This window comes from Tiliqua scincoides, chromosome 6 (genome assembly GCF_035046505.1).
Source record: "Tiliqua scincoides isolate rTilSci1 chromosome 6, rTilSci1.hap2, whole genome shotgun sequence".
Classification (NCBI taxonomy): domain Eukaryota; kingdom Metazoa; phylum Chordata; class Lepidosauria; order Squamata; family Scincidae; genus Tiliqua; species Tiliqua scincoides.
In genome coordinates this window covers 87,719,769-87,734,234 of record NC_089826.1, presented here as the reverse complement: position 1 = coordinate 87,734,234, position 14,466 = coordinate 87,719,769, and the positions used below count along the sequence as shown (strand labels likewise).

The 14,466-nt window shown below is 47.1% G+C and overlaps 1 protein-coding gene across 1 annotated transcript; it reads left to right on the top strand.

The window, feature by feature from the left end:
- The first annotated feature begins 237 nt into the window (after positions 1-237).
- On the top strand, positions 238-13,494 carry MANSC4 (MANSC domain containing 4). The gene is made up of 3 exons (XM_066632951.1): positions 238-448; positions 10,440-10,562; positions 12,800-13,494. Exons 1-3 carry the CDS (start codon positions 238-240, stop codon positions 13,492-13,494), a joined length of 1,029 nt encoding a protein of 342 aa, XP_066489048.1.
- Positions 13,495-14,466: the final 972 nt, after the last annotated feature.

The window sequence follows — 14,466 nt, the reverse complement described above, 5'->3', positions numbered from 1 at the left end:
TTTGGAGTATTTTTCATTCTCCCACAAGCTGCTATCCAGAGATTAAAAGCTGTTGCCATGCATGTTCCAGCCTAGTCTGACCTTACCCTGAGGGATCACAAACAAAAGCGATGATAAGAACGTTTAGTGTGGCAGCCTTGATACATCCGAAGAGGTTCTCTTCAATGAACAGTGCTTCTGATTTGGGGAAGAGGCTTCTACTGAGCTCATCCCACTGAGATGTTTCTGCTGACGGCCATGTCTGAAGTGTTTCTGCTTTTGGGCTGGGTGTGGCAATCCGACTGCCTCTGCTCGCCCACCACCTTTTACCAAAATTGCTGGATCCGACGGTTCCCCCGCCTTGCAGTTGACCTGGAGCAGTCAAAGGAGAGAGGGGCCCACCTCCTCAAAGTGTACACAGAAGCAACAGCCCAGCAGTGCAGTCGGACATGCTGCCTCATGAAGAACGGTAATGACCCAATTTCTTCTTCTGCTCCATGCAGAATCAATGGAGTTAATATGAAAAGCAAAATATTAACTTTGGAGCTTTCCATCAAGGCAGCTCAGAGCTGGCACTGGGTCTGGGGCAAGAGGACTGATTTGGCCCCCCTTACTTAATTTGTTTTGTACTATAGTTAGTTTTGTCATGGCCCAGGCACCCTAGAAGCCCAGACCCTGCCCCCTATCCTCAGGTCTGGTTTGCATGTAGTATATAAACTCCACTTCCCAATGTTCTGTCACATCCTAAAGTGACTTAGAAACAGATTTCAGGATGTGTCTATGCAGGGAAGAGGCTTGATTATTAATTCCTGGGGATGCCAGGGGGCATTGAGCAAGCGTAGTCTTTACCCAAATATGTTACTGAGTCTACTCCTTTACTTTTTCCCTTGTAAATGAAAAAATTGTCATTCAGTCATTGTCATGTCATTCATTCATCAATTTTCATTCAAGTCATTCATGAATTGTCATTCATATACATTGGGGAAAAAAGTAAGGAGCAACTACTGGGTTACTGTTGATGTGGGAAACTGGCCAAACAGTTGGGAGTCCCTCAGAGAACTACAACACACCTCTATGCTCCTGTGCACAGAGACAGGGTCCTTGCAGCATACATTCCTTCCATGCAAACCCATATGGAAAGGCACAGGAATATCAGCCAAAATTCACACTGTGAGCGTTCAAATTCCATACCTCTACTTTGTTCTTCCTTTCCAGGAATAATCCACCCAAAACGTGAAATTATAAATACATTTGGAAGGCAAAAAAAGGCTTAATATTGTGCAATCTGGCTTATTTCCTCCCCCCCCCCCCCCAGAAGGTGTGAAGCATGAAGGTGTGAACTGGGGCCTGTTAAGAGTCAAGACCTACCTACAATCTTGAACAAAAAGGCATCCCAAAAACAAAATTCTAGTAGTATTCCTTACACTTAGGGATATTTGAGCATTCCTGATGAGGAAGCTGTCTCCCCAGATAAAGCACTTGTCACAAAGATAAATGTTGTGTGTGGGTGGAGGGGTTCTCGAAGTGTATTGGCATGGGGGCAGGGCTTGCGTGCACATTTTGTAGCCCCCCTAACCACACACTCATCAGCATGGAGAGATGTACCCCTGAATAGGGCTTCTGAGTGCTAGTCTTATAAGAGAGGGAAAATAACCTTTCTATACCATTCGTGATGTTATCAATGTCTATCCTATATCTATGAACGTCATAAGAAGATTCCTGATGGATCAGACCATGGGTTCATCTAGTACAGCATCTTATTCCAGGGGTGGCTACCCAGAAGCCTTCAGAAAGCACACCAACAAATGATGAAAGCATCCTACATTGTTTATGTCCAGTGCCTGGGGCTTAGAAACCAAGTGCCCCTAAACATGGAGGTTCAAATTACCTATTTGGTAATAGCTACTTACCAGCAAATTACCTATTTTGGTAATAGCTACTAATTGCCTATTTTTGAGCTGCTGAGCTACGACTAGCTCAGTAGCATTGCTCGGAGGGTGTGGGTTGCAGGCCACACCAGGTGGCACGCACAGAGGGGTGACGCCACTACTGGCCAAAATTTTTAAAATCTTGGTATTTTTGATTACTACCATCATGTTATATATAAAGCAATGTTTAATTTCCTGCAGAATGTAATGAAACAAACCGTGCTGAAGTATCTCCATTCTATCAAAAGCTATAGCCAAAAAACAAATGGGAGAAGGGTAATGGTATATCACCCAGCCCACCTCCCAGGGCTTTGCCCTGCCCACAGTATGGGGGGAGGTCCATCAAAGGGGTGAATGCAAACCTTAGTGATGCCACAGCATTAGCTATCAAGATTTCTAGTGCAAAAGACTCAATGAGTCATTCTTACTCGTGTGCAGCTGTTTTCATCTGATCCATCCTGGATAAGGAGTTAGTGCAAGAGAACCTTGAACAGAGCTATAAGACTGTTATATCAGTTGCTTTTCGGGGGTCTCACAATACCACTTCTTAAGCACCATGTTTCTCTATTTATTCCATATTTTTCAAATATTTCAAATTTGTTTCAATATTCTAATTTAATTGTAAAATATTGTAAAATATTTTGTAAATTGTAAAATAGTCTAATTTACTTGTATTCTTTGCACAGTTTGTTTTGACCCTTCTGTAGTTTATGAAATAATTTTAGCATGCATCTCCAAAGATAATAATTCCTTCCACAAATAGAACGCTAGGGGGAGTTTCAGCTTTTTATCTATTTAACTGTCGCATCATTTCCCCTGACAAAGAGATCTGAAACACATTGGGAATTATTCAGTACATTATTGATGGACTTTGCCTTTGCTTGTTTCTGCTTTGGTTTTCCCTTTTTCTTTTAGCAGTGGGATTTGGGATCTGCCCAGCCCAACATGCTAGCTGTACTTTTAGAAGTCTCCCAAGTCTACTCATCCTTTTCTCCAGCCATGGTTTGTTAGTCTTCAGCTTTCAAACAAAGAACAGTTCTGTGTTCTACAGCTGCAGTTCAGGCATGGAGCAAAGATATGAGCTGGTCAGATAAAAGGACTGATCGCAATCAGAGCTAATGGAGTGAGTTCATCCATTAGTGAAGCATCAAACTGACATGACACCATTCACTTTCGGGATGCTTCGAGATAGCCAGCTAGACAAGGTTGCCAGCATATGGAGTTCAGTCGGACATATTACAACATTTTAGGTTTAGTGTAGATCTACAGATGTACTAACATTTGTCAGACAGATGTATGAACACACAAAAGCAAGGTTGCTGCCTGTCTCATTTGATCTGGTTGGTTACCAGATCATTTGTGGTGATGGTTGTAAATCTGGATTTTACAAACAACCACATTTATTTACTCCACATGGTGAATTTTGAATCACATCTGCTAAACTGCCAGATCAAAAAGTTCAGTGGGACACTGCAGTGTGTATCTTCAGGGTCCCCTTATGTGTCACTCCTTATGTGTCACTTTCTCTGCAAGGGAGTGTGCACAATGCAAATATTTCCAAATTTATGTGATGCATTTACACATTGCATTTTTTTGATGTACTCTTAAATAGGAGACCAGTCCCACCCAAATCCCCACACAGCAATGCAGCAGGGCTGGCACAGCTACCACTGTATCCCATGGGGGATTTTTGTCTGCTGGAGATTTCCGTGGGGTCATTTCTCCCCTTGCCCCATGGTAAGCCCCAGCAGCTGCTCTGGGGCAACTCTGACCTGGTCCAGCTGGATCACTGGCATAAGTTCACATTGCTCCATGAAGGTGAATCTGGCCAGGTTCGGGATATGGTCTGCAATGCCTCCATGATCCCCCTCCAACCGCGCCCAGGTTAACCCAGGTTAAACTTAATCTAAGTTAGAACATAACCTAAACAAGTCAGTAAATTGGGACACAGGATCTAGAGAGCAATAAATAATTAAACAAACCCAAATAAAAACTAGCTTGAGTCCAGCCCAAGAGAACAGAACTAGGAGGGAAAGAACCTAGGAAGGGCCAATTCCCAACCCATTAAGAGCCCCATTAGGCTAATCCAAGCAGTCCATTCAGGAGCCTGCAGAGTAGGTCACGCCCATCAGCAGCCGTTTGCCTTCCAGAGCTTTTGTAAACTCACCTGGGAAGGCCAGCCCCCTTTCAATCAGGAAGGGAGGAGGAGCCAGCCAGGAGTATAAAGCTAGGCAGGCCATCGCGTGAGGCTCTCTGCAGACACGTGTGGCCTCTGGGAACCCAGTGCCTCGGGAACTAAGTGCCAGGTAAGGCACAAGAGTTTAGCATCTGGGCGAGTTCAGCAGCAGGGCGAAGAGGCCAGGGCCCCATACACTGCCCTTCCTCTTCCCTTGAGAAAAGGGCTTCTATCCAGTGTACGGTTTTTAAAAGGACCCCTAAATAAAACAACAACAACAACAAAAAAGCTATGCAGTCAGACAGCCAGCAGCAGGGTGGGGGCTATCCAGTGTTCTGCATCAAGTGCCACATGTATGATTATATGCCTCTGGGGCATAAGTCATGGGTGTGTCCTCGGTGCAAGGAGCTCCAGGCTCTCAGGGAACGCGTCCGCTCCCTTGAAGCCTTGGTGGCCGACCTGGAGAAGCGCAGGCAGCCAGAGGAGGACCGTGGGGAGACTTCTGGGGACGATCAGGCTTCGTCCCAACCTCAGGCATGCAGCTCCTCGGCTGCCCGGGTGGGAAGTCTTGGGACTGGAGGATGTCATCCTGGAGAGGAGGGAAACAATCCCCTAGGGGGGGTTCCCTTCTCCAGGGGATGGGCCCGTATCCGAGCGCACTCGGGATACTCCTCGGCGGGAGGGGGGTCGGGGGCTTCTTGTAGTGGGGGATTCGATTATTAGAAACATAGAGAGGGGGGTTTGCGACGGATGTGAGGACCGCATGGTGACTTGCCTGCCTGGTGCGAAGGTTGCGGACATCACTTCTCGTCTAGACAGGCTAGTAGACAGTGCTGGGGGAGAGGTAGCGGCTGTGGTGCATGTCGGCACCAACGACGTGGGCAAGTGTAGCTGGGAGGTCCTGGAGGCCAAATTTAGGCTTTTAGGCAGGAAGCTGAAAGCCAGGACCTCAAAGGTAGTGTTCTCTGAAGTGCTACCTGTTCCACGCGCAGGGCCAGCTAGGCAGGCGGAGATCAGGGGTCTCAATGCGTGGATGAGAGGGTGGCGTAGGGAGGTTTAGATTTGTTAGGCACTGGGGAACTTTTTGGGACAAGCGGGGCCTGTACAAGAGGGACGGGCTCCATTTGAACCAGAATGGAACCAGACTGCTGGCGCATAACATTAAAAAGGTGGCAGAGCAGCTTTTAAACTGATCCCTGGGGGAAGGCCGACAGGAGCCGAGGGGCATCCGGTTCGGGACTCCTCATCCCTGTGGGATGAGGATGGGGAGGTTAGAGAACAACAAGACAAAGGCAGGGTAGGAGAAGAAATTGGGAAAGGTAGGGTGATGGGATGTGATAGACGGTTTGGCACAATGAGAGGATGCGGGGACAAAGGAGCAAATAAGCAGCCCATCCTGGGGCATTCCGTGTATAAATGCTTTTATGCGAATGCCCGAAGTCTACGAGCAAAGGTGGGAGAACTGGAATGTCTGGTGACAAGGGAAAACATTGACATAGTGGGCATAACGGAAACCTGGTGGAATGCGGAGAATCAGTGGGATACCGCAATCCCGGGCTATAAACTCTACAGGAGGGACAGCCAGGGGCGTGTTGGAGGTGGGGTGGTCCTTTATGTTAAGGAAGGGATAGAATCCAGCAAAGTAGAGATTGAAGATGGGTCCGACTCCACCGTAGAATCTCTGTGGGTTAAATTACCAGGCTTGTGCAGCGATGTAATACTGGGGGTGTGCTATCGTCCTCCAGACCAGAAATCTGATGGGGACCTTGAAATGAGGAAACAGATCAGGGAGGTGACAAGGAGGGACAGGGTTGTAATCATGGGGGACTTCAATTATCCTCATATTGACTGGGTCAATTTGTGTTCTGGTCACGATAAGGAAACCGGATTTCTTGACATGCTAAATGACATGCTAAATGAGCAGCTAATCACGGAGCCCACCAGAGGACAGGTGACTCTGGATTTAATATTGTGCAGTACGCAGGACCTGGTTAGAGATGTAAATGTTACTGAGCCATTGGGGAACAGTGATCATGCTGCGATCCGTTTTTGACGTGCACGTTGGGGGAGGAATACCAGGCAAATCTCTAACAAAAACCCTTGACTTCTGACGGGCGGACTTCCCTCAAATGAGGAGGCTGGTTAGAAGGAGGTTGAAAGGGAGGGTAAAAAGAGTCCAATCTCTCCAGAGTGCATGGAGGCTGCTTAAAACAACAGTAATAGAGGCCCAGCAGAGGTGTATACCGCAAAGAAAGAAGGGTTCCACTAAATCCAGGAGGGTGCCCGCATGGCTAACCAGCCAAGTTAGAGAGGCTGTGAAGGGCAAGGAAGCTTCCTTCCGTAAATGGAAGTCTTGCCCTAATGAGGAGAATAAAAAGGAACATAAACTGTGGCAAAAGAAATGTAAGAAGGTGATATGGGAGGCCAAGAGAGACTATGAGGAACGCATGGCCAGCAACATTAAGGGGAATAATAAAAGCTTCTTCAAATATGTTAGAAGCAGGAAACCCACCAGAGAAGCGGTTGGCCCTCTGGATGGTGAGGGAGGGAAAGGGGAGATAAAAGGAGACTTAGAGATGGCAGAGAAATTAAATGAATTCTTTGCATCTGTCTTCACGGCAGAAGACCTCGGGCAGATACCGCTGCCCGAACGGCCCCTCCTGACTGAGGAGTTAAGTCAGATAGAGGTTAAAAGAGAAGATGTTTCAGACCTCATTGATAAATTAAAGATCAATAAGTCACCGGGCCCTGATGACATCCACCCAAGGGTTATTAAGGAATTGAAGAATGAAGTTGCAGATCTCTTGACTAAGGTATGCAACTTGTCCCTCAAAACGGCCATGGTGCAAGAAGATTGGAGGATAGCAAATGTCACGCCTATTTTTAAAAAGGGAAAGAGGGGGGACCCGGGAAACTATAGGCCGGTCAGCCTAACATCCATACCGGGTAAGATGGTGGAATGCCTCATCAAAGATAGGATCTCAAAACACATAGACGAACAGGCCTTGCTGAGGGAGAGTCAGCATGGCTTCTGTAAGGGTAAGTCTTGCCTCACGAACCTTATAGAATTCTTTGAAAAGGTCAACAGGCATGTGGATTTGGGAGAACCCGTGGACATTATATGTCTGGACTTTCAGAAGGCGTTTGACACAGTCCCTCACCAAAGGCTACTGAAAAAACTCCACAGTCAGGGAATTAGAGGACAGGTCCTCTCCTGGATTGAGAACTGGTTGGAGGCCAGGAAGCAGAGAGTGGGTGTCAATGGGCAATTTTCACAATGGAGAGAGGTGAAAAGCGGTGTGCCCCAAGGATCCGTCCTGGGACTGGTGCTTTTCAACCTCTTCATAAATGACCTGGAGACAGGGTTGAGCAGTGAAGTGGCTAAGTTTGCAGACGACACCAAACTTTTCCGAGTGGTAAAGACCAGAAGTGATTGTGAGGAGCTCCAGAAGGATCTCTCCAGATTGGCAGAATGGGCAGCAAAATGGCAGATGCGCTTCAATGTCAGTAAGTGTAAAGTCATGCACATTGAGGCAAAAAATCAAAACTTTAGATATAGGCTGATGGGTTCTGAGCTGTCTGTGACAGATCAGGAGAGAGATCTTGGGGTGGTGGTGGACAGGTCGATGAAAGTGTCGACCCAATGTGCGGCGGCAGTGAAGAAGGCCAATTCTATGCTTGGGATCATTAAGAAGGGTATTGAGAACAAAACGGCTAGTATTATAATGCCGTTGTACAAATCTATGGTAAGGCCACATCTGGAGTATTGTGTCCAGTTCTGGTCGCCGCATCTCAAAAAAGACATAGTGGAATTGGAAAAGGTGCAAAAGAGAGTGACTAAGATGATTACGGGGCTGGGGCACCTTCCTTATGAGGAAAGGCTAGGGCGTTTGGGCCTCTTCAGCCTAGAAAAGAGACGCTTGAGGGGGGACATGATTGAGACATACAAAATTATGCAGGGAATGGACAGAGTGGATAGGGAGATGCTCTTTACTCTCTCACACAATACCAGAACCAGGGGACATCCACTAAAATTGAGTGTTGGGCGGGTTAGGACAGACAAAAGAAAATGTTTCTTTACTCAGCGTGTGGTCGGTCTGTGGAACTCCTTGCCACAGGATGTGGTGCTGGCATCTAGCCTAGACGCCTTTAAAAGGGGATTGGACAAGTTTCTGGAGGAAAAATCCATTATGGGGTACAAGCCATGATGTGTATGCGCAACCTCCTGATTTTAGAAATGGCTATGCCAGATGCAAGGGAGGGCACCAGGATGAGGTCTCTTGTTATCTGGTGTGCTGCCTGGGGCATTTGGTGGGCCGCTGTGAGATACAGGAAGCTGGACTAGATGGGCCTATGGCCTGATCCAGCGGGGCTGTTCTTATGTTCTTAATGTTGTGAAAAGTTTGTGTTGTGCTTGTTTCAACAGCTCCTCCAATTTCTTATGGGCTGCAGGTGTTTTCATTCACCAATACATGACATGCTTTTTGTCCTAATTTCAAGAAAATATATTCCCTCTGAGACCCCTATAAAGTTATTTGCCTAAAGATGTCCAACAACATAATCCACTTTAAACCTCAACTTCTGGATCCCATAATGAGAGCAGATTTGCCATGATTTGGCTCTACAAAGCCCTTTTTAATAGCCAACTCTCACATTCTTGAAAAGAGGGATTTCTAACAAGCAACGTTGAGCGGTGCGAAGGAGGCCATAAAAATGCTATGTGGTCCTGTAAAAGCAGAAAGTATAATGCAGAAGGAATGAGTTGAGCTGGAACTCCGTCTGTTTGGAACAATGTTCTCCAACCCCCAGGCAGCCAAGGCGATTTGTTCAGCACTTCACACTTAATGCTCAAGAATAACACTGGCACCTGAGAATGTCTCAATCAGCAATGTTCAACCGGTGTGCTGCAGTACAGTGCAAAGTGCTACGTTTTGCAGGGAGCCTCATCACAAATATTTCTTTACTCAGCGTGTGGTTGGTCTGTGGAACTCCTTGCCACGGGATGTGGTGATGGCAGCTGGCCTAGATGCCTTTAAAAGGGGATTGGACAAATTTCTGGAGGAAAAGTCCATTACTGGCTACAAGACTTGATGTGTATGCGCAACCTCCTGATTTTAGAAATGGGTTATGTCAGAATGCCAGATGCAAGGGAGGGCACCAGGATGAGGTCTCTTGTTATCTGGTGTGCTCCCTGGGCCATTTGGTGGGCCGCTGTGAGATACAGGAAGCTGGACTAGATGGGCCTATGGCCTGATCCAGTGGGGCTGTTCTTATGTTCTTAACTACAATTCCCAGGAAGCCTTGCAGGTCTCTTGTTATCTGGAGTGCTCCCTGGGGCATTTGGTGGGCCGCTGTGAGATACAGGAAGCTGGACTAGATGGGCCTGTGGCCTGAGCCAGTGGGGCTGTTCTTAACTACAATTCCCAGGAGGCCTTGCAGGTCTCTTGTTATCTGGTGTGCTCCCTGGGGCATTTGGTGGGCCGCTGTGAGATACAGGAAGCTGGACTAGATGGGCCTATGGCCTGATCCAGTGGGGCTGTTCTTATGTTCTTATGCCTGTTCCACTTTCATCTCCACCCCCATCACTGCCCTATTCTGCCCTCCCTCCTATTCTGCCCTCCCCACCTCCCTCCAGCCCCTGTGTGGGCTTTCCTGCTTCATCAGGTCTCATTGGGTCTATCAGCACACCAGCCACTCTGACCTCTCTGCCAGCAGGCTTGCAGCACACATTGGCAGAGGCTGCTAGAGCTTTGTGACTGCTAAAAAGGAACCTCTGCTAGTGCAACACTAGTGACGCTGCTGGGGGAGAGGGATAGGATTGGGCCTTTCAATGCCAAAATCAGGCTCTATATTTTGCGAACAAGTCAGTTCAGATCTTTGGTCATAAGATGAGCTCACCTGTTCACTGATCTCTTACCAGTACCTTTCAATCTACAGCATGAGTCTGCAAATCCCCAGCCCAGGGGCCAGTTGTGGCCCACGGCCAGTCTCTTTTCCCCTGAAAGCCTCTGGCCCACTTGGCCGAACATTTCTGGAGCTGTGCTCGGGTGCATCTATATATATATATGTGCTCGGGTGCAATATATATATATATATTGTATATTTAAATTTTTTTCCTGACACTGTGCCAGATATTTGATGCGACCCTCTGGCCAAAATGTTTGGAGACCCCTGACTACAGTTTTGAAACACTCTTTCTTCCATTGCATTATGAATAGTGACAACCTGAGCAGAAAAGCTCCTGCTCCCCCCAGGCTGTTGCAAGGGAGACATATTCATGCCCAGGCAGGATCAGCACTCTTGACGTGATACTAACTCAATCAACTTAAAGCTTTTCTTATTCCTTTTTTTTCTAGTTTCCTGTAACTTGGCTGTATTCAACTATGAAACCAGTAACTGTGTGCATGTTTATTGTCCAGCATTGGAGAGCTGCATAGTGAGGCCCAGAATCAATGTTGTGCTATACAACATCACACCAGGTAAGTCATCAGTATGCCATCAGTATCAGTATCACTAAGATGATTACGGGGCTGGGGCACCTTCCTTACGAGGAAAGGCTACGGCGTTTGGGCCTCTTCAAACTAGAAAAGAGACGCCTGAGGGGGGACATGATTGAGACATACAAAATTGTGCAGGGGATGGACAGAGTGGATAGGGAGATGCTCTTTACACTCTCACATAACACCAGAACCAGGGGACATCCACTAAAATTGAGTGTTGGGAGAGTTAGGACAGACAAAAGAAAATATTTCTTTACTCAGCGTGTGGTTGGTCTGTGGAACTCTTTGCCACAGGATGTGGTGATGGCGTCTGGCCTGGACGCCTTTAAAAGGGGATTGGACAAGTTTCTGGAGGAAAAATCCATTACGGGGTACAAGCCATGATGTGCATGTACAACCTCCTGATTTTAGAAATGGGCTATGTCAGAATGCCAGAGGCAAGGGAGGGCACCAGGAGGAGGTCTCTTGTTATCAGGTGTGCTCCCTGGGCCATTTGGTGGGCCGCTGTGAGATACAGGAAGCTGGACTAGATGGGCCTATGGCCTGATCCAGTGGGGCTGTTCTTATGTTCTTATGCCCACAAGATGGACAACTGGTACCATTTTGTTTTAATCAACTAAACTTTGGAAGCTGCTTTTATAGAGCAGAGCAGAGGCGGGGAAGGGGGTGCTTTCCTAGCTTGTATGCACTGCTGAAACAGAGATGCCCGCGTTGGCTCGGTCATGTCGTGAGAATGGATGATGGCCGGATCCCAAAGGATCTCCTCTATGGAGAACTCGTGCAAGGAAAGCGCCCTACAGGTAGACCACAGCTGCGATACAAGGACATCTGCAAGAGGGATCTGAAGGCCTTAGGAGTGGACCTCAACAGGTGGGAAACCCTGGCCTCTGAGCGGCCCGCTTGGAGGCAGGCTGTGCAGCATGGCCTTTCCCAGTTTGACGAGACACTTGGCCAACAGACTGAGGCAAAGAGGCAAAGAAGGAAGGCCCATAGCCAGGGAGACGGACCAGGGACAGATTGCACTTGCTCCCGGTGTGGAAGGGATTGTCACTCCCAAATCGGCCTTTTCAGCCACACTAGACGCTGTGCCAGAACCACCATTCAGAGCGCGATACCAGAGTCTTTCGAGACTGAAAGTTGTCAACATTCACTTCTCCACTATTGGAACCAAACTAAATGTCCATGTAAACGCATGCAATGGAGGCATACTTACAACTGGAAATGCCTGTTGGTGAAAAAAGGCTGCGCAGGGGACACACACACACACACCCTGATTAGGATCAGGATATACAGGGGGGTTAACTCTTTCTTTGAACACGGGTTTCAAGCCAAAAATTGCTTCCACTTTAAGTGGAATTTGCTGTTGCAGCAGTGATTTCTTTTCCCCAAGATCACTACTTCAGGAGCAAGTTGCCCCATCAGGGGAATGGTTTTTTACTTAAAAGCAGTATATGAGAATGACTGAATCCCCTCATCTCTACACACCCTCATCCCAGTTGGCATCCTCACTCCCACATGACCTTTCTTCAGCAAATAAGAGGTGGCATGCTTCAACAGCACATGCGTAATATGGTGGTGCAGAAACCAATGTGCTTTTAGGTCATGTCAACAGAAGTATAGAATCCAGACCTTGATTAGTAATGCCACCGCCGTACTGTATCTTGCTTTAGTCAGACCCCATCTGCAATCTTGGGTCGTGTTCTGGGAGCAAGTTCAGAAGAATCTAGGATGGTGAGAACTGTTGCTTCTCCTAGCCTGCATGGCTGTGCAGCCAGAAACCAAGCTCCACTCTTCCCCCATGATACGGCTTTATATATCTTTGGAGCACTTTTGTCCTGCTGTTTGGCGAGATCTAAAGACGGGACAGGCTACGTTCCACTTAGGTGGAAGATTCACTTGGTGAGAACTCATGAAAGCCCAAATCTGATTGTAGTGCCTAACCTTCAAAATTCCTTACCCGAAGAAGCTTGAATCAGCCTCTTTCTACAGGGTTTTAAAAGGCAAGTATTTTGTTGTGTTGTTTGAGCAATGTGCGGGGGTTTTGTTAAGTTGGGATTTCCAATTTTCAAAATTAATGCAGTAAGAGCTTAAGTCAGGTGAAAGCCGATTTTTCACTTGACTGTTCTCACACACCATTGGGAAGGCTGTCCTGTTTAAGTACCAAGTTACATACAGGTCACACTCTGAATTTCAGTTTGTTCTTTGTGCTTCCACAGGGATTGATCCAGATCTTCTCATTTTTGAGAAGTTGTCTTTTAAAGACCTGAGTATCAGATCCTCGTTTCATAAATGGGAAAGGCATGGAAGTGCAAGGGTTGCCAATGCAGAAAACTGTCAGGATGCAAACACCAGTTCAACATGCCTTCCAGCTGAAACCTCACCTACTACAATGACCCATGAATTGGTTGACAACAGCAGTGCTCCTAGTACTGCAAGTGGCTTCACCGACAGGATTGCATCCATATCTTGGGGACCAACATCTGCCCCACTGACAGTTCCACCTACCAGAGTGATGGAAGTTCTTTCTGAAGAGAAGGGTTCCACAGCCAATCCAGACAATGCAACTGCCTCTGCTACCTCTCCACTCACATCCAGCACAATGTTATCCCACATGCCCAGCCCAGCCCATCTGAACAGCAGCAAGCAACACCTGAATGAAACCAAAGGCTACAGCGGAAGGAACCACACTTCAGATGATGGAGCCCAGAGACCAGTTTTGGGAGGGGTGGGAAGGGGGGAGTGGCTGTTTCCAGTGGTGTTTTGTATTGCATTCATTTTGATTTGTTGTTGCGCCACTCTGGTTACAACAGGATGCTGTCGAAAAAGGAGGGGCCACTATAAGCCCAGACAAAGAAGAGCGTCAGCATCCAGAACATTCCCAAGATATGGTATGGTTAGAAATAACTTTTAAACAGCATATAGTCCAAATAGAATGAAGAGCTGACCTGCTCACATTCCAGATGGAGCAGATGGTGTTGAGAGTGGGTAAGGCAAGAAAAAGGTGGCTGTTTGCTTTAAAAAAATTAAGTAGCTTAGAATATTTTAGGCTGTTTCAGATGATTTGGAATACTTTTGCCATTAAACTAGATCAGGTTTTTTTTCAGTTTATGTGTTCTCAGTTTCAAGAGGGTTTTTAAACACCTTTCCTAAATAAGATCTTACCTTTGTCTCGCTATAATACAAAATACAATATTCATGCTACAATATGAGCCAAGGCAGACAGCAGTAACAGTTTCATTAGATCAGCCATTTTCAATCGGTGGGCCGTGGCACATTGGTGTGCTGTCAAAGGTCTGCAGGTGTGTCATAAGAACAGCCCCACTGGATCAGGCCACAGGCCCATCTAGTCCAGCTTCCTGTATCTCACAGCGGCCCACCAAATGCCCCAGGCAGCACACCAGATAACAAGAGACCTCATCCTGGTGCCCTCCCTTGCATCTAACATATTCTGACATAGCCCATTTCTAAAATCAGGAGGTTGCACAAGCACATCATGGCTTGTACCCCGTAATGGATTTTTCCTCCAGAAACTTGTCCAATCCCCTTTTAAAGGCGTCCAGGCCAGACGCCATCACCACATCCTGTGGCAAGGAGTTCCACAGACCAACCACACGCTGAGTAAAGAAATATTTTCTTTGTCTGTTCTAACTCTCCCAACTCAATTTTAGTGGATGTCCCCTGGTTCTGGTGTTATGTGAGAGTGTAAAGAGCATCTCCCTATCCACTCTGTCCATCCCCTGCATAATTTTGTATGTCTCAGTCATGTCCCCCCTCAGGCATCTCTTTTCTAGGCTGAAGAGGCCCAAACGCCGTAGCCTTTCCTCATAAGGAAGATGCCCCAGCCCCGTAATCATCTTAGTCGCTCTCTTTTGCTCCTTTTCCA